General features: G+C 41.5%; 2 protein-coding genes and 1 long non-coding RNA gene across 8 annotated transcripts; 1 reads left to right on the top strand and 2 right to left on the bottom strand.

Moving 5' to 3' along the window:
• The first annotated feature begins 240 nt into the window (after window positions 1-240).
• LOC309701229 lies at window positions 241-3342 on the top strand. 3 transcript variants are annotated; one of them, XR_014274917.1, is made up of 5 exons: window positions 241-275; window positions 397-1007; window positions 1384-1531; window positions 1893-1980; window positions 2562-3342. It is a non-coding gene; the product is annotated as an uncharacterized lncRNA (long non-coding RNA). The 3 variants fall into 3 exon arrangements; XR_014274918.1 differs by having other exon boundaries at window positions 247-529; window positions 944-1007; XR_014274919.1 differs by having other exon boundaries at window positions 247-529; window positions 972-1007.
• A 3853-nt stretch (window positions 3343-7195) lies between these two features.
• Window positions 7196-10767, bottom strand: mibp (muscle-specific beta 1 integrin binding protein). Of its 2 annotated transcripts, XM_082523674.1 has the most exons (8): window positions 10484-10767; window positions 9686-9776; window positions 9059-9107; window positions 8619-8793; window positions 8079-8150; window positions 7893-7999; window positions 7712-7797; window positions 7196-7483 (listed from the first exon to the last, which is right to left on the bottom strand). In XM_082523674.1, exons 1-7 carry the CDS (start codon window positions 10507-10509, stop codon window positions 7712-7714), a joined length of 606 nt encoding a protein of 201 aa, XP_082379800.1. In that variant the 5' UTR covers window positions 10510-10767; the 3' UTR covers window positions 7196-7483. The 2 variants fall into 2 exon arrangements, with proteins under 2 accessions (XP_082379800.1, XP_082379801.1); XM_082523675.1 differs by lacking the exons at window positions 9059-9107; window positions 10484-10767 and having other exon boundaries at window positions 9686-9777.
• Window positions 10768-13597: 2830 nt separating this feature from the next.
• On the bottom strand, window positions 13598-26325 carry atcaya (ATCAY kinesin light chain interacting caytaxin a). Of its 3 annotated transcripts, XM_082525403.1 has the most exons (14): window positions 26307-26325; window positions 24283-24365; window positions 23090-23189; window positions 21437-21495; window positions 21069-21323; window positions 20560-20733; window positions 19961-20063; window positions 19725-19856; window positions 19309-19395; window positions 18708-18806; window positions 18447-18482; window positions 18147-18215; window positions 17992-18044; window positions 13598-15488 (listed from the first exon to the last, which is right to left on the bottom strand). In XM_082525403.1, exons 3-13 carry the CDS (start codon window positions 23164-23166, stop codon window positions 18011-18013), a joined length of 1125 nt encoding a protein of 374 aa, XP_082381529.1. In that variant the 5' UTR covers window positions 23167-23189; window positions 24283-24365; window positions 26307-26325; the 3' UTR covers window positions 13598-15488; window positions 17992-18010. The 3 variants fall into 3 exon arrangements, with proteins under 3 accessions (XP_082381529.1, XP_082381528.1, XP_082381530.1); XM_082525402.1 differs by lacking the exon at window positions 26307-26325 and having other exon boundaries at window positions 24283-25471; XM_082525404.1 differs by lacking the exons at window positions 23090-23189; window positions 24283-24365; window positions 26307-26325 and adding an exon at window positions 22475-22845.
• Between the last annotated feature and the right edge of the window lie 82 nt (window positions 26326-26407).

The raw sequence follows: 26407 nt of genomic DNA on the forward strand, positions 1-26407 counted from the left end.
GAAATCGTCAACAATCTAATCCGGCTAACCTACTTAGCGAGGTACGAAGAACGGGCCCCAGGTGTGTGATTCCAACACAAAGGTCAGAGTTACTCAATACATTACCCAACTTTAGAATATTAATATATCTAACAAAGCTTATCGTGAGTTAAAGGATCATTTTCACCCTAAAACAAAGAAAAAAGTCATTTTCAGAGCCTTCAAATTTCATTTGAGATTCATTTCAGGTCACGTGTTACACTGAAAAAAAGGGACTGGCCATCTCTTGGATTTATGTAAGCATCTTGCATGTATTTAACACAATTGCCTCATGTTTTAAAGATAAATGTAACTATATAGTGTAAAAACTACATGATATGCAGAAAGGGTGTATTAAATTGTTTATATCATGTTCAGGTGAAGTAAGTCAATAAGATAGCAACGTTAAATCTCGTGAAACCACGCGTGATTTCATCTCGCGGGCTTTGGATCGTGGTTTAAAAAATGCATCCATCTCAGTCAAGTCGAGCAGCCAACTCTACGTTTTTTGGTATGTCTTGATTTTTTGAATTAATATTTACCATATTTCAGCCAAATGTAGTTAAACGTCTAAAGTGCCGCCATGTAACATGCTAAAAAAGAGCCGTTAGCTTATTTGCTGTTTTATCTGTTATCAAAGAATTGGCGCTTTTTCATTTGAATTTGTCTTTGGCACAAGAGCCGTAATATCACATTAAACCTAATTACGAGGCACTCATAACATAATTTGGTTTTCTGTGTGAATAGATTTGTCAACTGACTCTTCAGTTACATTGTGTATTTACTGCACCGTGGTGTTAGTGAAATTTTGGACATTGAACAGCTTTAGCTAATATCGTCAGCGGTATTATGCTAGCTTACATCCCTACCCCTCCTGCCCTCACCTGCTGTCCTTTTGTTTTTGTTTTTGTTGATGCACATTGAGAGACCACATCTATTCTGCATTTCACCAGGAGTCAGCTGATGGATTGTGGGTTCAAGGTGTTATGGTAAGAAAGTATATTCTATTTTCGCTTAAGGTTTCTGTAACTTAATTATAATAGGTTTTTTATAATTATTAGGTGCATGCATACTCAAATAGACCACCCTATTAATACAACTGAGAAATCCAAAATCTGCCATAGGTTTGACTTATACCTGTATGTATTGTCAGAAAGGTGATTACTGGACTCACATTAATGCACACTTGAACTAAAATGAGGTTGTAACTTGTGGGTTCTTGGGTTGCAAATCAGAAATAAACATCTTTGGATTTTTTTAATCCCATAAGATCTGGAAACACAGTTTTTATTCAACAAAACATTACTGATTATTAACCAAGCACAGTGCCTGCTGTTATTTCAAAATAATTTTATGTCATTTCAGATAAAATGCAGCATTCCAGTGCATCCCAACCATGCCTTTACAGGTTTCTGACGGAGCTGAGTTTCTCTCTGACAGTCTGCTGAAAGTGTTTGCAAAGTGATCGGGGGAACAGGGCACAAAGCTAAAGGATGTAGCTGCCATGATGACAGTAAGAACTTTAAAATTCTTTAACTACAAAGTGTATATGTATTGCATTAGGTCAGTAAAAGATTTTTATGCTGCATCCATTGAAACAGTCAACTATTACCTGTGAGTACTGATTCCACCGAAAGGATGCCATAATTTTCGTCATGCATTTACTGGCCCACTGAGAAAAATTGATCTTTTTAAAAAAATAAATGTTCTGGAAACTATATATCCATAAAGTTGATGTCAAACAGGAACTTTTGATATTGCTTTGTAGATGCTGGTGTTGCATGTTGACTGGTTTAAGTTTTGGTCTGGGATCATTTTCTTCTGTGCTACTGAAAAGTTCACAAATCTCTGTTTTCTTTGTTATAATACTTTAGGATGACATTAATGCTCAAAGGGAGTCTCATCAAAGTGCTCCGCATCTGTGTGAAAGACAATTGCAACATCTTGGTGCAGGAGTTCATGGTGAGTGTTTTATGAGTAGATTGTGGCTTTGCAACATTTTAAAATGCATTTAGTTATCCACTTGATCCTCATTGGACCAGTTAGGACCAGTAGTCCTCTTTAATAATTTGAAGTTCACATGAGGCCTGGTAGTGAACTCAGCCGCCGGCCCTTGAGGCCCCACCCCTGTATTAGGGGTCACATCAGTGTGAAAAAACTTTAAATTTGTCATTCTAGTGAACAAAGGAAAATCCCACCAATATTTACATTAGCTTTTGTTTGAAAAAAAAAAAGACCAACAGCTAACCAAATTGTGGGGCTGAAAGTCTAAATTCTAACATCTTCTGAGTGACAAAACCTGGATTTCTGATGGGCCGGTGTCTTTCTAAGAAAAACTAATGTAAAGCATTTGAAATTATGTTTTTCACCCTCTCTTAGAAACTCTGTTAGACCATGAATGGCAGCATGGCAGGCCACTCTTTGGCTATAGCTATTTACTATGTTGCTTGCATTGGTTTAAATTACTCTAACATTAGAACTGGTAGATTCAAAAGAGATGAGTTTAAAAAGGAATCTTAAAGAAATGTTTTGTGTTTAACCAGGACTTGACTGAGGCCACTGCACAGATTGAGAAAACCACAATGAACATCTGTCTCCAGAGGATGCACCAGGCAATGACTTTTCTGACGTTGGCATCATCATCGAGGGTATAGTAGTTCTTCAAGATCTGGATAACGTGACCTTTGCAGTAGCCATGCTGTTTGGACCTTTTTTATTCCTTCAATATGAGTTACCCATCACAACTCTGCTACACTTTTGAGGTGATTCAAAGGGTGGTAATTGAGTTGGAAGCAACTCAGCTCTCAAGAAAAGCTCACAACTAAGACAAAACTGCTCCTGCAACGAAGCTCACTGTTATGCATGTGAGGTGACCAGCTCTAGGTGAGAAGACATTTAAATCTCACACTTGTTCTGCTGCATTTTTGAAGCTCAATTCCAGGAACAGATCGCAGGGTTCATTTTTATATACACTGCAACTGCCATGAGGACGAGCCGTTTTTTTGTTGTTGTTGTTGTTTGTTTTTTCTTTTGCTCTGTACAAGTTCTCTGTCTGTTTGGCAGCATTTTTAAATTTCTCTTTGTATTTTTTCTTTCTTTTACTAGTGAAGAGATGTAGCATGAACAGTTATGCAGTCTAAATATCCCATATGGGCCGTGTGAAATGGTATTTTCAGTTTCATTCAGTTGAAGTAAGGAACGTTGAATATTTCTAAGCTTGCTGTTTTGAACCAAGATGTCACAGTATGATCAGTGCCGTAATTTTTGACAGTCACTGTATCAATGTTATTTTTGCATCTCTTGAATAAAGGTTTTGACCTGCAAGTGCTAATTTCTTTAGTTATTGGGGTAAAATGGGTAATGTTAATAGGAAGGTGTTTGGCAATTCAGTAACCTAATTTAATGTTAATGGAAACTAACATTACCTCAAATTGTTTAGTTATAATTGTTGTTTAACTGAATCTTGACGTCAGAGGCCTTAAATAGAATGTTTTGTATTGTTCTTTCCCAACATTTTTCAAAAGAAAGAGTCTAATTTCTTTGCTGTGATTGATTCCAGAGAACACGGAAGAACTGACATTATTTAACTGTTGGTTTATATAGATTCAGTAGTGGAGTAATGTCAGTTTAATTCTTTACCTACTGTCAATGCAGTGAAATTAGACATTTTGTTTTGAAAGGTTACTGGTGGATGCCAGCAACCATCTTGGAAGAGAACAATATAATCTGTTATAAGGCCTCCATTTGAAAATTGTGTATTTGATGCTAGAATATAATAGCAAAATGTAATTTGAAGATAACATGTAGTATTTAAGTGACCAAGTAGTATTGGGTAAAAGTTATTGAATGGTGTTGGGATAAAGTGAGAAAATTGTGAAGGATTAAAATATTTCAAGAGCTCAAATTACTTCATCAAAACATGTTTAAGTCACATTTTATCAACACAAATTGCACAAGTTTATTGAACATGAATAAATTGTGTTAATTTAACTCAATTGTTTAAGTTGCTGCCAAAGCAAAACATCTGTGTGCAACAAATGTCCACCATTGAATTAAGTAAATCCAACAACATATTTTTTTCAGTGTAGCAAACAGACAGTGTTCAGGTATTAAACACACAGCACCTCGTGCACGTTTGTAACCATGGGATCCACACATTCAGCAACACAGTAGTGTTATTATTGTTTTGGGTGGGGGCAGCTATAGATTAGAATCACGTGTGACCTCATGCTGCTGATGGATGCGTTGCAGTCACATGATCCAATCATGCTGTGGAGCAATGAAGTCAGGTGGGTGCAGGAAAATGTCTAGACCGGATTTGTTTGCACTATAAAGCAGCTCGGGATAACGTTGCCACTGGGCCACACTGGCCCTGTTTATCTGTGGGGAATCGTGCACGGGTTCACGTGTGAGTGACTACACCTACAGCACCTACAGCGCAGCGTCATTTTGTAAATAAAGGCGCGTTTTCTTTGATTTGCGGTTGTCTCGAGTGCATGCTTCCACAGCCGTCACACATACTGCTGTCATATTTAGCCACCGGGAGTCAAGGTCAGTGTGGTTCAGACCACGACCACCTGTCAGAGCGTCACAATTATTTTGTCAGTCAATTTCCACACGCCACTCACATGATGGGTTACATGTACCTGCAGCTGAAGTCATGACGAGCAGTTGGGGAAAGAATTATTACTGTAAATGGTGACAGAAGAAGGTGGATCTATTTGAGTCACTGCAGATTTTTGTTTTTAACCCTCTCCAGGCAGGCGTTGCCGATTTGCAACAGTTAAAAACTAACAACCTGATTACCTCACATACATATTTTATGAGTTTTGTTTACTCAGAAGTACCACTGCAGGACTTGGTTGTGCATTAGCAACAAAAAGTTTGATTTAAGCCTGAGAGGGTTAAATCTGAGTGCAGGCCTGCATGAGGGCAGAATATAAGGGTGTTATTTCTGGATATGCCACACTACAAACCCAGAGGAGCACTTGTGATAAAACCCAGGCTGTAAGTATCACTGGGCTGCTTTCCAGTTTGTAAAAGAGGACACTTAAAATACAGTCACCTGTCTGACCTGTCCTATATTTAGCTGCAGTATAAGCTGAAGTTCCCACCACATTCTGTGTCTGGAAAGTATTTCCTTGGGGGAAATGGGAAATTATTTTGCCCTATTTATAAATATGAAAACGTATGTGATGTCAGCACGTGTCCCGGGCCTCATGCGCTATAAATCTGGTGCTAATAGTCTCAATCTTGTGGCTAGTCCGTGACCCACTCAGGCATCTTCTTGAGCTATTTCAGAGGTGCAGTGTTGTGCAAACATGCAGGAGGGCAGATATACGGGTCTGAAAGGGCATTTCCTGTTTAGAAATTAGATGCAGGCAAAAATGGCTCACCTTGGTTTGTGTACTGTAAAAATGACTGTGAGCTGCTGAGTTTTCCCACTACTGTTGTGGGTCTAGCTGGGAATGAGCTACATGAAATCCAGCATTTACTCAGTGACAAAACAAAGAGCTGGTTATCCGTGTTGAGGCTATGATCCCAAAAACTTCAACAACTCCTTCAGAGAGGTTGTGCACTGCCTGCTACACCGAGTCACCAAAGAATTATAGCTATGCAAACAGATAAATTCAGCTACCACTTGCTTCCCCTTCAGCTATCTGAACAACCTCAGCTACTAAAGTGGCATGTCCCATATTTACAGTTGCGTTTACATGCACTCATCATGAGTTTGAGCCTTTAATGACTTCTTTGAACTGTTCTTTTTCCAGAGTGGGATGATGCTACAGCATACATCTTTAATCATGTTAAAAACAGGAACTGGGTGCACAACTTTGACTTTCATTGTCAAAAGCATGCATACACCCCACTAATATTTGGTTAAATCCCCCTTAGCAAGTTTCACCTCAACCCCTTTTGGTAGCCATAAAGAAAAGTTGCCATCAAACAACCAAATTCCTTCATCTCAGGGTGACAGTTTGGGTTTTCCTTGGCAAAGTAGTGACGCGTGTGAATGACTCCTGCTTCTTCTTGGAGTCTGCAGTTGTTTAAAAATGACTCAGAGAGACTTTCCCAACTTGTGTCCAATTCTCCTTTTTAGACAGTCACTGGCGAATGCTGTGAAACGAATCCTTCTTATGCTGATAAAGAGAAACCACCAGCTGTATCCAATCATGATCACTAACAAGAATTTAATGGGCTCTGACCTCGTCAGGTTAAAAGCCATTTTTAGAACCTTCAGCTCAACTTATTAAAAGATTTGCATGCATGTATAAAAACAACACTATGCCAGTGGTCATGCGTGATGGTAGCAGCAGCATGCTCTGGGTGCTCCCAGACAGTACAACCTCCAAAGTCTTCATTGTCATCTCAAATCAACTGATTATTGGTTATAGATTATTAAAACTCAAATCAAAACTGATTTTGGAACGGATGATCCAACACAGCTGATTGAAATGGCTAAATGACCTCCTCAACATGTCTTGAAGTTCTCCAGAGGCCTGGTAATGAACTCATGAGTCAGGTGTGTTGACCCAGGGTGAGATCTAAAACCTGCAGGGCACCAGCCCTCGAGGCCTGGAGTTGGCCGCCCCTGCTGTAACGGGCTGGATGATAGTAGAAACCCTTCACATAATGCAATCTGTATAACTGAGAAAATTAGTTTTATAAAAATGTTAAAATTCAAATTAAATAAAAACATAATTAGAAATGTAGAAAAAAAAGAGAAAAAAAAAACAGTACAAACTGGGTGCTGAGCAACTAACATCCACCACGACCATAGCTACATCCGTGTTTCCTGTTCACATTTATTTATTTTTAAAAAGCCCCCAAATCCATAAATTTACATTATATACTTAATCTCTTCTAAATAAGCCGGTAATCTGTGTCACTGAGCTGCTTCTTTAAACACAGAAAGATTCATTTTCATCCTCCTTACATAATGCTATACACAACACATAAGCCTGCTGATTTTAGAACGGCCCAGCACACGGTCATCAGTTTCACACTGCAGGCCTGCTTTAATAGACCCTGGCAGGCTTATTAAGAGCTCAGCGCAGTCACAGCTGTAGGATTTAAGATGAAAGGCAACAAGCAGCATTGATAACATTCAGTATGTGATCCAACACCAACGTCATCTGCAGACGTTTTATGTCACTGTGACAGAAACAACAACACGTTTGTTCCCTTCAACAGCAAATAATGCTTTTATTGACAGGTGAATGTGGCTGGCACATAAATGGTCCAATACAAGCTGTCTAATGTAATGGTAACGAGCAGTTCAACAATCACCTTCACAGAAATAACTGAAACATTGATCATCAGAAAAATGATAAAAAGACAACGATAAGTTAACATTCATTCGTCCATTTCCAAAAAAAAATGAATATTACAAAAAACCTTCATAAAAAAAAAATCACTGGGTCTATTTACAGATTGTGTACAGGTGTGGAGACGAGTCCTCCTGCTGCAAGACACAGAAAACAAAACTGTTAAACAAGTCTGCATACGCCACACTTAATATTTTCATCAACATTTGTACAGGTTGTATGATGCATCTACTTCTTCAAAATCTGAATGTTTTAGCTGTACAAACAACTGAACTCCATTTGTCTCCAGTAGGAGACAAATGTCTAAACTTGTGTACGGTTTATGACATTAGTGACACAGTGGCACACTCCCTCCACCTCCTTACCTATAAACGATTGAGCAGGTTGTTCTGAATGTCTTCATACACCTGGCTGTAGATTTCCTGTTTGGATTTCAAGCCATCGAGGTACACTGCAAAGAAAATGATTTAGTCATACGTTTAATGCTTTTACTCCCAACATACAGGGACGGCAAAGATGTCCTCACATAATCCAGCTGCTACATACCGATATTCAAGCCACTGTCCTCCATCTGTTTCCTGTGTTTCAGGTACATGGGCCACACGTGGCCATCGAACAGGCCGGGAGGGTCAGGGACGGTGTACTGTCTCGTACTGAAAGTGACAAAAATACAGTGAGAACTTCCACTTGAAAAGAGGAAAAACAGTATGAGTGAAATCTTTCATAGTTCACCTTCTTCTCCTCTTGCACTCCTCGTAGGGTATCGAGATGTAGTAGCACTTGTCGAAGACGTCCAGCAGGGGCCTAGAAGGCAGAAAGAAAAGTGACGCAATGATGTACAACATCTTCAGAGTCAAAGGAGTTCAGTTATGCAACTGTTCAGATGGCGCCTTATCTACACCTCTGACAGTCATCACTAGCGCACTGAACACGCAGCAGCAGCGCACTGAACAGCGTCAGAGTTGCACCTCGACAGCATCTTTCTGCTGAAGGCCTTATCTCTAACTGCAGGACCTGCCTGAGCTGGCGACGTGGGCGTCACTGAACACGACTGAGTGGTAAGCACGCTACACCAACATGTGACACGGAAGAAATCATACCGCCTAATGTGTATTTAAAAAAAAATAAATAAATAAATAAATAATGAGAGATATAGATATATATCTATATAGATATAGATATCTCATTATTTTTTCATCATCAACCAAATGTGCTCACAGTGCGAACAATACTTCATTTATTAAAAGATATGAAAGTCTGCTTTAGACCTACGGGTAGTTGTAGAGCAGGAAGCCCTCCACAATCAGGATGTGGATCTGCTCGTCAGTGTTGGCCAAATCGGAGGAAGAAGACAAAGGGACACCGTGAGATCTGGCAAACTTCACCGGGTTCTCAATCCAGGCTTTTATCGTGTTGGTCATGGCCTCCATATCCAACGCCGTGATAACTATAAAGAAAGATTGGAGGCAAAAAAAAAAAAAAAAAAAAATGATGGAAAGAAGAGAAAAAGATTAGAACAAACCCAAGCAAACAATGTAATTTATTGGATGTGTGGTTGTTGTTTGCGAGCTACTGAAGGCTACAATAAACTTTTGATGTGCATGATTACGGTTGTGTGCAATTATGGATTGTGGAGGTAAACTATGTTAAAATGGGCAGCTATGTGGATATAAGATTAATGAGTCACTGGCAGTCTTCGGGTGAAGTCTTACCATCCCACTGTTTAAAGCCGTCCTCCCCGACTTCTATCTGATCGGGTTTCTGAAATAACAGTGACCAATAAAACACTGCTGCAACCTCACAGCTCTGAACACTTGCAGATCCCACTCACATGCCAGAGTTATTAAGGCCAAACAAGTGAGTACAGAGGGTACACAGCAAGGGGCATGCACAAAACAAAGCAAGCCGTTCACACAGGTATGCAGCTGTGACTAAACTGGGGGGGAGGGGGGAAAGGGAGCAAAACACATCATCTAATGTAGTAGTGCTTATACAGAGAGAAATAAGAAAAGACTCAATAACAAGAGAAGTTGATGTTAACAGCTATCTTAAGAAAATGTAGATGAGGAGTATAAATGGATAAATTCAAGGATGTGGGGAAGGGAAAACAAGACCGAAGCAGTGAGGCGAGACAACAAGGGAAAGACACAACTCTGGATCTAATCTGGAGAACAAAAAGTGGGGGGATGTGGTGGGGTACCCCTCAGGGAAGCCCTCCTATTTTGTTGAAATGCAAATATCACGCAGTGTCCAAAGAGGAGAAAGCAGCATGGGGAAAAAACAAAACAAGAAACCAAACAAAACAAAAAACCGAAAACAATCCACTAGCTTACACTCACCTTGAAAAAGTCATCCTGATGCACGACACAGCAGTTGGGCAAAGTCTTGATCAAGTTATTTGTCAGAGTGGTTTTACCACCATTAGTCACCCTGTAAACACAAAGGCACAGGGTGATAAAAATGCCCGCTATCACCACAGCAAAATTAATGACCTTCCGTTAGCTTTATGGCAGCGAGTATTTATGCATTATATTGAGCTTTGTTAATATTCAACATAGTAAATTTGTGTACATTATTAAAAGGAAACAAATGAAAACACAAAAACTCTGGGAGCAAGTTAAGTTTAAATGTGTTACATTTAAATATTAAATATGTTGCACAAGTATAATAATAATAATAATAATAATAATAATAATAATAATAATAATAAGTGTTATGGCAACACTAAACTCAGATCTCCCTCCACTTTTGAGCTGACCTCGCGGTGAATTTTCAAAAGTCCCGCTCGATTTATAACAACAAACCGACCGGACCGGATGTGACTTTGAACAGGTTTGTGGCGGGCAGCTGATAAACACGCGGCCAAAAATGATAACATCTATGAATCTGAGACAAACAATCACCATTACAAAAAACAAAAACCCTGAAGCACCAGTTTGGCAAAAACAAACCTGCACCAGCAATAACGTGAACTGCACCACACAGTGCAGTCAGAGCATCGCTGCAGCGTGACCCTGCTCCACTGTCACTGTGTTTAGTCGACTTACATCAGCCATTTTTCACGTTAACGGATAAAAGGAAACGTTAAAACCGTTGACTTGGTAGTTAAATAAATGCGATAAGCTAGCCAAACTTACCCGCCAATTCCTATAATGCACTTCATCGTCTCGCTTCTTCCGGACAGGTCTCGTTCAAACAAACAGTCACGAACAACTTTCACCAAGAACGAAAATCCCAAATTTTAAAAATAAGAATTTTAAATGAGCCAAAAATACTTCCGGAAACCTTCCCTTTCGCTCTCAGCGTGTTTCTCTGTAGTACTGCGAGCGGGAGGCGCGCTAATTTATATCCAGCCCGAGCTCTACAACGTCACAGCGAACGTGGGCGTGGTGTGTTCTCGTGGTCAGGCGTGCTCGTGCTCTTTTTCCACCTCGTGCTACGTGCCGTCAGAGCCGTTCTGTGTGTACCTTTTTAGCAGCCAATCAGCTGCGGGCAGAGCGCCCAAACCCCTCGCCGGCCAATCAGAAGCTGGTAACTTTCACCCATTTCCTTATTGTTTCCTCGCTCACTGATGTCCATATGAGAGCCAGATGGTGAGGCGCTCGTACTATTCCATTCAGCATCTAATCCACCTGCAGAGTCAGCGGCCTGTGGAAAACTACCATTGATGGTGTCAAATGGATGCATAAAAATAACACTAATATTTTACAGTATGGTCATGTGCTCGGGTGAAAGTCAAATTAGGAGGAATAATAATAATTAGAACGTCATTGAACCTAGTTAGGGGTGAGAAATCAAAGGAAAAACGTGACACAGTCAGTACAACATATGATTTTCTTTAATTTGATGTTTTGACGATAGTTGTAGAAAGCGGGTACTGTTTCATTTACCTGATTTAAGATAATAAAACCATAATTATATTAATACTAAGCCATGGCAAAATGCCCACCCTCTGAAAACTGGAGTCTGGGGTTCTGCTCCCTATAAGTACTTCAGTTTTTCCTTTATTTTATCATACTTCAGTGAAATTTTAAGAACAAAATGCTGGGACCATAGTTTGTCTGCTACTAATGTTCATTAAATTAAAAGCAGCCACAGTAGATCATCTGACTCTTTGGCATGAAGAGCAATATGCTTCTTGTCTCTGACTAATTTTCAAACTGAGGTTGTTGATAATATATCATCCCAGTGAGCATCCATGTGTGAAGTGTGTCAGATGGTAAAAATGGCATGTATTTGTATAGCGCTTTAGTCAGGAGTGTGAGGGCAGTGTGAGCTCCATTGTGAGCCAGCGAGCAGCACCTACATAAAAAAAAAACTTAATTAGGACGAAGGAGAAGTCACAGGTTCAGCTGTGAAGTGGAGCATGCCTGATGTTTACTTTCTGCCACAAATGTTCTTGCTAGGTTGTGTCATAAATGAGGTAAGAGACAAATGAGTGAATATTTCGAGAGAACACGTGGAGGTTCTAGTAGATGTGAATTACAGCCTTCATAAAGTGTTGTTTATGGCCTTGATCTGTTTCCCAGTACATGTGTTTGTGTCCACGTGCACGTTGAGGCTCAACAGTCGACAGTGAACATCATAAAGTTGTGATGGGCGAGTCTTCTAGCTGTGTTGCAATTACAAGTCTTCCTAGATCCAAGAAAACGAGGAAACCTTCACATGAGTGTCGGCAGTCTTCAGCAGCTACAGGCCATCCCTGCAAGTGGGAGGGTCACACTGTAAATCCAGTGTGAGCTGGTTTGTGTAACTTTAAACTAACAATTACGACAAAGGAAACAAAAGCTCACACCAAAGAGCCATCCATGAACATAGTTATGGGACACTGTAGACCCCAGATAGTTAGGACAGTTTGTACTCTTAATATGCTACTGTGAAACTACTGTTTTATTAGCTCTGAATTTAAGGCCAAATCAATGTATTTTTTCCATATATTTTGACATATAATAGAGAATAAGGGCAGGAGATGAATTAATAACATTGGCAATGGTTTCATTAAAGTCAATATTTCAGTAGATACGAGGTAAGTTGGCTTTTCAGCATATAGCATCTTAAAATAAACATTTTTTTTAAATGTCTGTATCACTGCAGAGGCGAGGCCATAGATTAAGATATATTAGTATGGTCTGCTTTGATTCATCATGGCGTTGATTCAACAGGGTGCAGGAAACATTCTTCAGAGAATTGGGTCCATATTTATTGATAGTAGCGCACACATCCCAAATATGCTCTACTGGACTGAGATGCGGTGACTTTAAAGGCCACATGATCACAGTGAACTCACTGTAATGTTCAAGGAACCAGTTTGAGCTTCGTGACACAGTGTGGTCATACAGGTCTGGACATGGGCAGGAACAACAGACAGGTAAGCTGTTTTATTTAAACACTGCTCAAACTTTTGGCCAAAAGCATGGCAAGAAAACGTACCCCACACCACCATCACCACCAGCATGAATCATTAAAACGAGGCAGCGTGAGAGGAGTAAACAGTAATGGCCTACACCGCCAGCTATCAGCCACCTATAATGACACCTCGGCACATCTGAATAGATCCTATGATTGCAGGGTGGGACAGTGTCTCACAAACTGTTCATACCTTGGCAGTAACGACCGTTAGCTTATTAAATGATTAACAGAGGGTCAAAGATTCTCAGAAGCACCTCGAAGGGGAGAATCCCACCACGGGTTAAATGATATCTGGAACTCTCGTTTAGTTGTTTTGGAACTGAAAAGGTCTCTTAGATAGAGAGAGAGAGAGACAGAAAAAAGTCCACTTGCTCAAAAAATGACCTGGGTGACTGAGAAACCTACACAAACATCTTCTGTTGTCTAATTTTAGTAAGCCGTGGTGACCGTAACCTCAGTTTCCTGTTCTTTGCTGACAGGACTGGCACAGCATGTGCTCTTCTGCTGCTGTAACACATCTGCTTCGCATGTGCACTGAATCGGTGCCACATACGTCTCAGGGAGCAGGTATACCTAATGATGTGGCCAGTGAGTGTATATTGTACATGTAAACACTTTTCAGAACTGTCGTTGCATCACGTCACACACTACTGTTTTGGTGCTGAGAAAGAGTCGCCCTGTTACACGTTGTTCTGTGAAAAAGCCGCCACACACCCACCTCCATGTGACACCCAGGAAGTCAAGCCAATATTTGCAAACAGCTCAGAGAACATACAGTAGTTTAACACGCATGTAACCAATTTAAGCCCAGGCAGTGCTCTAAGCAACAAACAGAGAACATATGATGAGGAACAATTTATTCAGTCATATTTACAGGCAGAAACAATCATGGAAGCTTCAGGAGAGTGAAACAGTTCATATGTGAGCAAACATTTTACAGCAGGTATGGTCGGTTTATGGGTTGAAACATTACAGATTTTGTGCTTTTATAGTCAGAATGAACAGTTTATGCACGAGTGTGACTCAAATAAAAAACATAACCAAAAAGTAAAATGCTACACTGTACATTCCTTCATTTTTCCAGATTTCCCCGAAGCATTTGGTTCGACAATAGGCACTCGGTTCAACCAACAAACGACCAGCGAGAGGCGTCCCCCTCGCAGAATGAAGACGGGACGCCGCCAGGTCGGGTTTGCCAGTGAAAAACACTCTTAAAGGATCACAAAAAGAAAAGTTCAAGCTTTTTGTCCAACTTTGCCACTCTGGAAAGGCAACAGAAGAGGAGTAAAGTAAGTCGGCACTTTATAAACAGACTTTTCATTGGTCAGATTTTCTGTACCAAAAATGCATAAGAATGCCCACAACCTACAAAAACACAAGTCATACTAACAACAGCTCAAAATGCATAAATCTATCATAGTCTTAAACTACCCAAATTCAATAGTGCAAAACATACGAGCAGTTTACAGACAATCAAGTCATGAAGTCCACACAGAAGTAATCCTATGCTTCAGTCTTCCTGCTACAATAATTTGAAAAAATGGAAGACACAAAGAACCAGAGTTAAACCGTCCAGAGGTGCTGACACTGCTGATCACTGAGGACGTTTCTGAATGACCAAAACATTCACTCATTAATCTGGAATTAAATTCAGACGTATTAATTGCGACCCCGTCCGAGAGAAAGCGTCACTGCTTCATGTGCAGTTTGTCAAACTTTGTCTGCTTTATGTCTTGACTTTCATCACATCTTTACAGAATCTATACAAATTTGTTGTAGATACTTTGCACACGTGTTAGTATTACATTTATGGGAACCTGTAATATGGAGTTTAGCCAAAATATTATCTAAATACAAAGCATTCAGTGTTGTATGAAGGCTGTTTATGTGACTATGTTACACAAAATAAACAATATATTGCTTGAACTTACCTAAATAATTTTACAATCCACAGGGACTCCTGTAGATTTTCCAGTATGGGTCACAAACTGCAGTAAGCGCTCACGTTCCTGCCTTTTCTTTTAAACACTCAGGATGACTGAGGCACATAATGACACCGGGTACAGAGTAAGTGGAGGCGATCAAAGGAAACTTCACAGAGCTAAAGGACCCCCGCACCAGCAAACGTTAGCACATGTTGACATGTCAGAACAGCATATGAGAGCGCTTCAAAGGGCCTTATGATGCAGCAGCTATGAGGTAAAAAAATAAAATAAAGCATCTGATACATTGGAAAAGCCTTGTTATCTACATCTGACGCACACGACATTCACATGAACCGGCACGAATATAAATGTGAGTTTGTTCCAGTGGTCTCGTACTGACCCAGATCTCAGTTAAAGGAGCTTCAAGATTCGCTCGTGTTTTTAAACTGTCACGATTTTCAGGTAATTTTGCCCTCATTAACTTCAAGCCTGTAATCTCTGACTCGAACAATGAGGAACAAGGAGGCTCATTATAATCCAGCACGAGCTCCCTAACAGCAGATTAAAGAATGAACGAATCGAGCAGCGGTTTCAGGTTTTAAATCAAATCTGGTAACAGAGTAGTGACTTCATTTAGTGTGGCCATAAAACCCCTCTGGGATAGAGGAGGGGTGAGTTCCCAGTGGCATTATGGGACGGAGCATTTATTTTGTTTTGATCGGACAACGACGGCACAAATCGTCAGCGGGATGATGACACGAAGCTTGTGTAGACTTGCTGGACGTTCACGCTCCACTTCAGGTGAGCCCTGCACAAACAGAAAAGAGCACAAAGAACTATCATGTCTGCACAATAAAAACATGTAAGTGTTATTTTAGACAGTGCAGCTGTCTATGAGGGACAGAAAAGGCCCACACTGTGTGCTGGAAGCATTTCCTAGAGATGTGGGTCTATACTGACACAATAACATCAGACAGCTGCAGTAGATTTGTTGGTTGAACATCCATGATGTCCATCTCCCGTTCAACCACATCCCAAAGGTGCTTCACTGCACTCGAATGGTCTCCGCAGTCACCAGATCTCAATCCAGTAAACTTGTCATGTTCAAGAAACCAGTTCTGAGTTTTGTTGCACGGCACATTATCCTGTTGTAAGCACCCATATGCAGATGGGTCCATTCATGCTGACAGGCCATCCCCCACACCTCCGTCACACCAGTCTGCACCACTAATATGAGGCAGGATGGATCCATGCTCTCGTGATGTTTTTGCCACATTCTGACCCTACCAGCTGAATGTCACTGCAGAAATCTTGACAAAACACTCGCCCAGCTGACAAAACACAAGCACTGCACATTGCACAGCATACACAGTGTAGTCTATGCAGTGAGGAATGCTTGGACCGTTACACAGACCTACTCCACATATGCATAGCACAGCACAGGAGAACCACCTCAGTAGGACGAGATTCAGCTGGATATCTGCACTTGTAAAAGAGGGAGGACATGTTTGGTTATGCTAATGTTCCCATTTTGGAGCAAGAAGACAGAGGAGACGTTTTCATTAAGTATAAATCGTTTAACAGAGACGGTGCCTTACAGCATCAGGAATCAGCCACCCACAATGCAGTTTTGGAGTCTCTTTGCAAGCTGATTCAACCCACGCTCACATAATGAAGAGCGCGATGGAGCAAAGTCTCACGAACAATTAACAACTTGGTGGAAATGACCCTTAACGACTTGCTTCATTAACAGTGGGCCAATAATTCCCAGGATTATGTCTAAAGGGAGAATCCCACTAGAAATTGAATACCAAGGATTTTCCACCAGTTGTTTTTGAACTGAAAAAGGTTCTTGAATACGAGGTCCAGTTTCCTTTTCCTCAAGCGCTAAAAACTGACCCAGATAACAGAGAACGTACACAGACAATCTGCTGTGGTCCTGTTTTGGCGAGCCTGTGAGAACTGTAGCCTCGGTTTCCTGTTCACAGCTCACAGGAGCAGCAGTGTGGTCTTCTGCTGCCGTGTACCACCTGCAGTGGTTATTTCACTTACTGCTGCCTTCCTATCAGCTCACAGATGTCTGGTCATGACCTTTGACCTCTGGCATCAACAAGGCATTTTACCCACTTGTATGGGTTTAAACTTCAGCAGTTTGACTCGACTACGTCAACATGCCACAGTGTATCGAACTACTGCCACGTGATTGGGTGATTCGAAATTTGCATTAAGGCAGTTGAAGGAGTGTACCTAATGAAGTGGCCTGTATGAGTCTATGATGGGTCAGTCCTAAACTAAAAATGATCTCTTTTCAAGTAGTTTAAAAAATTGACAAGAATCTTGCTTCTGCATCTCAGTGATGTGTAGCATTAGCACACTGTCTCTCTGAGCATATCAGCCGGACAGTCACAGGTCACTACTCTATACAACCTTCAGCCACCTGGTTTCTACCAGCATGTGCTGCCACATTAGCAGCCTGTAAGGATATTATCGATTAAAACAAACAAACAAACTATCCACTGAAATTTTAGCCTGAATCAGGTTCTGTACAGGAGTTATCTACCTCAAGGACTGACAATATGACTTAAAATGAACAGTATTAACCTCTTCAGTCAGCCATATGTTGATGATAAAAACACCAAAATTGTTTGAAATCCAGAGATACAGCACAAACTGTGTAAGGCTAAAGTTTGGTGAAATATGTAAAATACCCCTAAAATCTAAAAACAAAGCAAAGTTTGTTCCCTCATCACATCACTTAAATGACGTGGAAGATACAGAATATGTACGTGACCATCAGCTGGGTTAAGTTAACACAAAATATGAGATTATAAGAATCTCTGAAGTACACGAGAAACTGAGAAATGTTGTTTCACAGCTGTAACTTTAGAAAGCAGAAAAGAAGCTGCACCAGACAGAATCAAGCAAACGTAGAGAAAGAAACACTGAAGGAGAAAAGCTCAGCTAATGACAGAACCTCAGTATTTAAAGGCAGCGAAGAAGCACACATCACACGAGTACCAACTCACACCGTGCAAACTGTGAAACTGCGTCCTGCTCAGTTCTACTTTTAGCACCAAAGCAATCAGATGAATATTTTTTCAGTTTGTGACCCTGACAATGTGCAACAGACGAACCTGTCATCATAGAACATTAATCCAAAATTAGGACACATCATAGACCCAGAGTGATGTACTTCTATAAACATAAACTGGAATCTGTTGTCACGTCTGCAGAGGCTTAATGGGCGATGCGGTAAACTCGTGTGAGAGCAGAGCACCATCTTGTGGCTGAAATAAGAAGTGCAACGTTACCTTCAAATCTCCGTCCGTCTCAGAACCCTTGACCTACAATCATTGATTTTGGCCTGAAAAATAAAAGTAAAGGTAAGAGCTGTGATAACGAACTGAAACCTGATGAGCTTCTGAGTTTGTTGTCACACATTAAAATGTGGTTAGAGGACCTCTACCTCTCAGACTTTTTCACGGGCTCCTGTGGGGCTGGATGCTGTTGCTGCTGTCTCTGCTCCTGCTCAATCCTACACACACACACACACACACACACACACACACACACACACACACACACACACACACACACACACACAGAGTTACATACACAGAGTTATTCGATGGGAGTCTTGTGTAGCCAATTATCCAGTTCTAAGTGCTTAAGCCACTCTTAATTCTGCACACAGTTATATGTATATAATAATATGCACGAGGTTGGCGCGTAATGCTATTTAAAACTGCACAAAGCTATATCTTACCTTTCCCTCCGCGCTTTAATCCTCTCCTCGTCAAATCTGAAAACGAGAGGCGCTGTTATATCCTCACATCACACAGTAAATCCTGCCATCTAAGTCCTCTTTTTAGGAACTGAGGCAATAATCTTATTTTACATTTATTCAAACAGCAGTCTTGTTCTCGGTTTGGTTTAAATGAGTAATAACTTTAAAAAAAGAAAAAAGGATTAACCGCTGCCTGCAGGTAAAGCTCACGTTCTCCATCTAGTGGTCACAGATACTTACTGCACCACACACTCGGGGACATGGACGTGCTCCATGGGCACCATTTCTGCCAGTTCGTCCAGGCTGTGGACGTACTGGATCTTATTCATGAACTTCACACTGCAGAGGACGAGAGAAAAGCAACACAACAGTTACACAGATACACAAAAAGACAAACAATAAAAAAATCTGCAGCAAACAGATCCACGCTGTCAAACTGATATTTTAAATGAGAAACAGATTAAAGTTATTATAGTCGCTCTGTGTCAGACCTCCCGTCTCAGGGATGTTTCCTTTCCTGCACATTGCACTTCATTCTGCTCGACCCGGCTTTATACTTACTATGAAATCTTGATTTTATTGTATTATTCTGTAAAATTAACCCATTTACCCATATGGGGACATAGTTAGTAGCAACTATGTAACAAAGTAACAAGTGAGCTTAGTTTATAGACTTGACAGGACTGTCTGATCTCAAATAGCTATCAGAAAAATAAAAAGCACATCCCAAACAAGGACTCAGTTCTCGGGAGGTCAAAAGACATCGTGTGGCCTGTATCGATTAACCTTCAGGTCTTAATGGAAAACGTTCAGTGTTTGATATTCAGCTTGTTCGTATCACCTGATAAAAGGCCTCGATATAGCCAGGACGGTGCGTATAAACCACGTGGGATGAGCAATGACTAGAGACTTCAGGTTCTTCCTCAATCTGCCAGAAAACAGAAAGAAAACGTTTGTTAACAGAGCTGCATCGTTGTTCACACGTTTATGCTTTGTGTGTGTGTGCTTAAAAGTTTATTCCAATTTTATTCCCAACTGCCAAACAGGACTCAGAGCCATCGACAAGCTTTCACTGACTGACAGCTTGAGAAAACTTTTATTTCTCTCCCTTTCATATCTGTCAATATCAGCATCATGTATGTGGGATGATGGAGATGAGCCAGAGTTCAGCGCTGATGTGAACATCTCCAAAAAGATCTATATAAAGAAATTCCCAATACGCTAGATATCAATCAATGTATTGAACTTTTTTCTGACCTTCTGTCGATCATTTGGTAGCATTTCTTCAGCCAGCTGATGCCAGGCATCTTGTTCCGAGGAGTTGCTCCGTTCATGTAAATAATCAGGTAATCCTCGGCAACGAGCATCTCCAGACTGCTCACCACATACCTGGAGGGCACGAGAGTTATGATTTCCTGTTGGGTGCAGTTCAAAATGTGTTGATATACAGGGCTTAAAAGTGCGAGTAAGTTGGCTCTGACTGAGAGACGCACAGGAAGAGGTTTTCCATGATGTAGTGGTAATCTGCACAGCTGCTGTCAGGCAGGTAACAAGCAGAAAACACAATGATGGCATTCAGGCCTTCGCCATAATAACCTGAGGAGAGAGAGTTTAAGATTACTGTCATGGAAATCTTCACAACAAACCAGAGGAAACATATTGAATGTTTAAACTGAGACATTTTACTACTTCCTGAAAAACATTAAGTCATTTTTACACATGACTGGTTATAAAGAGAGCATCTCAGTTTCACCAGTTGGCAAAAAATGCATCTACAAAACATAAAATTGTGAAGACTTTGAATATCTCATCCTCTACAGTACATTATATCACCAACAATTCAGAAAACCCAGAAAAATCTCTGCATGCAGGCAACAAGGGGAAAGTTCATGATGAGCGTCAGGTGTTCAGGCGTCAGTCTGTCATGGAAATCACTGCATCCACAAATCACTGCCTGTGCACACGATCACACCATATATATATATATATATATATATATATATATATATATATATATATATATATATATATATACATATAAGGATTTTAAGGATTATTTTATTGCTAATTGAGAGCTTTTTCTGACTCTCACCTCCGTGTGTGATGACCCGAAGGTAAGGTCTGATGACCTGCATGTCGATGCGATGTTCCTGTTCTCCGATGATCACTGTTCTCCAGAGGCGTCCGTTGTTGGCATTCCCATCCTCGCCCACCTCTCCGGATCTGTCAACGGGATTTGCTTTCGCTGATGCCACCGGTGTGTCATCTGGGCACGAACAGAGTTATGCTGAATCATTTTAGTCGAAGGGAAACATTGATCATAATATGTGTAAGCTCCTTTTAAGTTAGGTTGTGTTACAGATCCTTTCCTTTTGCAAAGTCTCTGTAAAAATCGACATGTATTAGTATGTTTAGGTTAAAGAGCACAGTGTAACTTCTCAGCTGACATTTTATGGTACGTGCATGGATACATGTAGTGAATTTTCAGCTTAAATAGCAACAAAAAACCCTTTTTGCCTAAAGTTCAGCCTCAACTAGCTTTTTGAAGCTGATGGATTAATATCAGGAGTAAAAACAGCGACCTGTTATGGATCTGCTAACCTTCCCACTCCAGGTCATTGCCATTCGTGATGAACTCGAGTGAGTCGGTTTCATCTGGAGTGTCGATGTCGTCAACGTTTATGTCCAGGTCATCCGGCGTGTCCAGGAAGTCATCTGACAACAAAGAACCTTCACTTTGATCCAGGGAGAGGTTCATCTCCGGGGCGATCAACGTACGCCTCTTCCGGTGGGATGAGGACACACCGCCGCTGCCTCCTCCTCCCGGTGAGCTCACGTTCAGGGAGGTAGGATGAGCTACAGTGAGACCAGAGGGCAGGAGGAAAGAGACTGTGATTCATGCCACACAGAGAGGGGTTTGTCATCAATAATGATCATTCGGTGACCCCCGACTTGTTGGTGTTACTTACAGGTTCTGTCATCTGTGAGACCACAGGAGGGGTCCATGTCTCCGTACTCTGGTAGTGGTCTGGTTGGAAACATGCATACACTATGTAAGCATCTAGCGCTGTGTTTGCCCAATCTATTACACGACAGAGAGGAAGTTGTGATGCTGCAGAGAGTAAAGGTTCAGCCACACAGTACAAAAACCCATCATTTTTCCTCAGCTGAGATAAATGCATCCTAAAGCACGCCCTACTTTGTAACTATGACCTCATAATAAAATGGATCCATGTGATTAGGACCGTGTTAAAAGGTCCAAGCTAGGCATGGGTGTTGTCACTAATCTGGCAAAGCGCTGAAAAGAAGAGCACGCAGAAGAGGATAGAGATGGTTATTAACTTGTCTCCGGGGAGAGACGAAGATTACAGCGCCGCCGGGCAGGGTGTGAGTCAGAGCGGATGATGGAGGGGTGGAGAAACAGTTTGCATGCAAACAAAGTGTCTGCATTTCTGCTTCTGTTTACACTCTGCACAGAAGGAGGAGAGGATGGGAGGACATCAACATCTTCCTCTTCTTCCCTCCTTGTCAAATGTGTCTAAAGCAGAAAAAGCAAGCAAATGGGGGCAAACGTGCTTGCACCTGCATGTGTTGTCTGTCGGCAATAAAACCCGAGGAACAACCGAGGAGCTGAGTGCACAGCTGTGCTCTCACTGGTTAAAAAAAACTGGGAGGAGGAGAGAGCTCTAGCGCAGTGTTGTTCAGCAGAGAGGGTCTTAGCTGCATTCCCGTGAAAGCCAACCGTCTCATCCTCCCATTCGCGGGAGGACAGTTGTGTGACAGTGCGGGCTCCTCCTGAGCCAACAATCACGCTTCAGCCCACAGAAACAGACACTGTGCCTCTATTCCCCGAGGACCCCTGCAGTGACTACTGATCCGCCGCTTCCTTTGTCACAAATGAAGCTCTTTTTTTTATAGAAATGCAAACTGACGAGGGGGGCGAGCTCAAGCTCATCTGTGTATGTCTGCATTATCTCTTAAGATCAGCACGAACCACTGATGCTTACCTTACGGAGACAGCGCGGGGCTGCTTTTGTCCAAGCCGATCCTTAATGATCTTTATCTTTTACCTCACACACCTCTGTGTTTGGGCTCATTCCCTGTCCTCTCAGCTGGTGTGAGCCAAACCGGAGCAGAGCATCACTCTGATTCTTCTTTAATAACTGACTGACCCTCCGTCTTTAACCACAACCTGCCACCATATTCCTGAACTGGTGTTGTTGATCAGCGACTGCCGTTGCGTCACATGACGTTGCCCGACACCGCTTCCAAGACGGCGCTGCACCTGCTCCCTGGCTTCCTGCCTCCCCCATCCAACAAAGGAGGAGGGAAAAGGGAGGAGGAGGAGCAGGAGGAGGAGGATGGAGCCCAGTGCTGATTTTCATCACACTTTCCTGCCACTTATTTTCTGCTCATTAAGCTCTGAATTTCAGCCACTGCTCATCAAATTCCCATAATTATAAACAATATCGCAGATCTTATCCTGTTGTGGAAAATTACCAATCAGCTGAGGATTTAAAGGAGAATAAGTGGATTTTTTTTTTTAAATCTTACAATCAGTTTTCATCATCACATCAACACGACCGCACATTAGATGCCTTTAAAAAGTGGAAGGATCATACCTGGGGAAGTCTTCATCCTGCCACTCGTCTTTTACTTCCATGTTCTCCATTCGTAGAGTCGCCTCTGTGGTGCCCATCCCTCAGAGAGGAGAGCAGGGGCCTGGAGGTGTGCAGAGAGTTTTTATGAGCAATAGCACTCGCAGTCACAGACCAAAGGTGTCACACATTGCTGCACTGCAGGAACATGTGTTTTGGCCTGTATGCTGAGGGAAAAGTCAAATAATTGACTCTCTTTCATTATAATTAGGGGGCTTAAGTCACTGCAGCTCACGTGGTTTTCATCCCCCCGGCCCACCGGAGCACATGTGAGAGGCATGTGACTGGATCGGACTGAGCTCGCTTTTCTGCGCTCAGAAATCCTTCAAAAGTCAAATATGAAAATTGACTTTGGCCTCGCCTGGAATTCCACAGGCAGACGTGGAGGACAAAACTGACTCCTCTTTAAGTCTACCACACCTCTGCTTTCTCAGGCTTCCAGGCACTAACACAATTAAATAGAAAACCTGAAAAGCATGAATTAATTTGTGCTTAAGAGCTTAGAGAGAATTCTCAGTCAACTGCACGAGTCCTAAAGTTCTGCTTTCCTCATGCTTTTCCGAGCCTGTTCCACAGAGCGATGGAAGCATTTCCACTCTTGGGTTGCAGGTTGCACTTAGAAACAGAATGAAAAGGTGTGTTTAGCCACAAAAAATGTGCTGTAGTACAACCAGCCCCAGTGCGATGATGACATTCAGCAGTGCATACCGAAATAATAGCAACACTGTGATATAATCGCTAGGAGTGGTGTGGTTTTGGCAGCAGCACTTGTGGCTGTGTATGAAATGGAAGGCAGCCAAATAACTAACAAAGGAAATAATTTGTTTCCACATGTTTTGTTTTATTATGCACAAGAAAAATTCTTGTGTGGAGGCAAGCCAGCAGGCGTAAATCGCAAAATCATGTTTATAAAAAAATAAATAAACACCATGTAACTGTGAGCGGGTTGTTTCTTCCCGGTCTTCAGATGTGAACATCAATGATTTCTGCAAAGCCAATCAGCACCAAAAGGTGCAGTAAAATGGCTCCACAGCCTTTCTAGGTCACCCCAAGTGGAGCATCCAACAGAAAAGATTTCTCACATTAACGGACAATCGTGCATGCGTGTGCAAGCTGTGTGACCATGCATAAAATAAATGCAAGGATGTTAAACTCACACGAGCGGCGTGAGATCTCCCGATGTGGAGCGTCTTCTTCGTCCTCAGTCACAGATGCACAGATTTGAGGGGAGACCGCCCCGCTGCTCCACATCAACAGAAAAGCGTGGGTCAGTCTAAAATTCCTCCTCCTCTTTCTCTCTCCGTCTCTCATTCATTCGTTCGGAGTCACGCACGCGCACTTGTGCACGGACACAGTCATACACTGTCCTCGATGTCCGCGGCTCGCCAGCAGCAGGTGTCTGAGGACAGGGGGCACCTCTGTTCTGGACCCCCCTCTCCTCTCCTCCGCCTCTGGTCACCTTTGTTGGGGGAAGACTGGCCGTGAAGAGCGAGCCGACAGCCTTGCCTCTCAGCTCTTACTTCCACACCACCGAGACACAAAATTCCTTTAATGGGAACGCATCTGCTCTGGCATCGTGATCTCTCTCTATATATATATCGACCCCCCCTCTCTTCTCCCTTAATGTGGACCCAAATACCTTTGGAGAAGCTTTTTCTTCTCACCACAGTATCAATTGAAAAGCTTCTTTGGGCTTCCACTGTATTTACATTCCTCCATGGAAGTAGCTTATTTATCCCTGCAGCAACTTGGGAAAAATAAGCACCAGCCTCTGTCTCCTTTTAGTCCCATCAGATAATCCTGCTGTTGTTTTCAGTGGTGGTCTGTGTGGCTGCTGTTCCCTGGCAACAGCATCTCTCTCCATCCATAGCCTCTCTTCAGCCTCTATGCCTCCTTGCTCGTGCCTCTTTCATACCTGCTACCCCACTACATGAATTATTCAGACCCTTACTTCACTTTCTGCCAGCCAATCATATCACCCCTACAGCTTCACCGCATACTATGGCTGAAAATACTTGTTCTGCACATTCCTAAAAGGTCTCTTTTACTCTGTCCATAAGGCCTCGTGAGTAATTACCCGCGAGAAAAAGCTTTTAACAAATATTTGTGTCCCTCTTATGCATAATAAGGGTTTTCCTCTTCTTCTTCTTTTTTGTACGGATCCTGAGCTGATGCCTTTAAAACCCCCAAGGTCAAACGATGCTTTTTAGCATCGTGGACATAGTGCACCTTTATACGAAACGTCCAGAAGAGCTGAATATGATGGTGCTTGGTATGACTCACCCCAGGCAGCTGGGTTAACATTAGACTGTACCTCAATTATCAGAGGCACGCAACACCCGTCCAATCACCCAGCCATTCACACCCAGAGTATTAAGCAAAGCGAGAGCATTCACTCCAACGTACTTCCGTCTCCGCTAAAATTTATTTATTTACGTATATATCAATTAATCGTTCATAAAATTGGTATAACAAATAATAATTATACAAATCAGTACAAAATGTAAAACAGATAAAAAGCAGAAAAGAGAAGGAAACAAAATAAAGCAGTGCCTTTACTAAAGCATAAAACTGGAGTTAATTAGTTAAATTGACTTTTTTTAATTACAGTTTTTAAAAAAATATGATCTGTTTGTTGAAATTTAAAATAAGACCAGATCCAAAAAACTATATGTAGGGCATTAAGTTTGTGTGGGGCAAAGGAGAACATAAATATGTTAACATAAATATAAACATCCACAACTTACTATTGTAAGTTGTGGATGTCACTAGATTGTCAATTAGCATGTAAAGGTTAAATATATTATATTTCTAGCACTATTGCTAAAGTTTGTTCGCGTGTTCTCATGCCACAGCTCACGCATTCTCTGTTATGACACTATTATCTCAGCAGTTTCAGGTTGGGTTTATCATTACACTGGCATACAGTTTTGAGCCATACCTGAATAGTGTTTAAGACACAGATATACGGTGTCATTTAGCGCTATAATAATATTATTAATAATAATAATAATAATAATAATAATAATAATAATAATAATAATGAGAAGAAGAAGGATTATTTTTAATCTCAGCGGGGGGGGGGGTTAGTGCGCATGCGTGTGGCGATTGAGTGGAGAAGTTATGAAAATCTATATATATTAACAAGGATATCATATATATATAGAAATTATACACTGACCGCAGACTTTACATGGCGCACACGGAGTTCCTCGCTGAAAGCTCCCTGTTTGTAACCGTTTCGTGTCTTTCCGATCCAGTTCCGGTATGTGACCGTTAGCA

Source organism: Aulonocara stuartgranti (assembly GCF_965226115.1).
Source record: "Aulonocara stuartgranti genome assembly, chromosome: 23".
Classification (NCBI taxonomy): Eukaryota; Metazoa; Chordata; class Actinopteri; order Cichliformes; family Cichlidae; genus Aulonocara; species Aulonocara stuartgranti.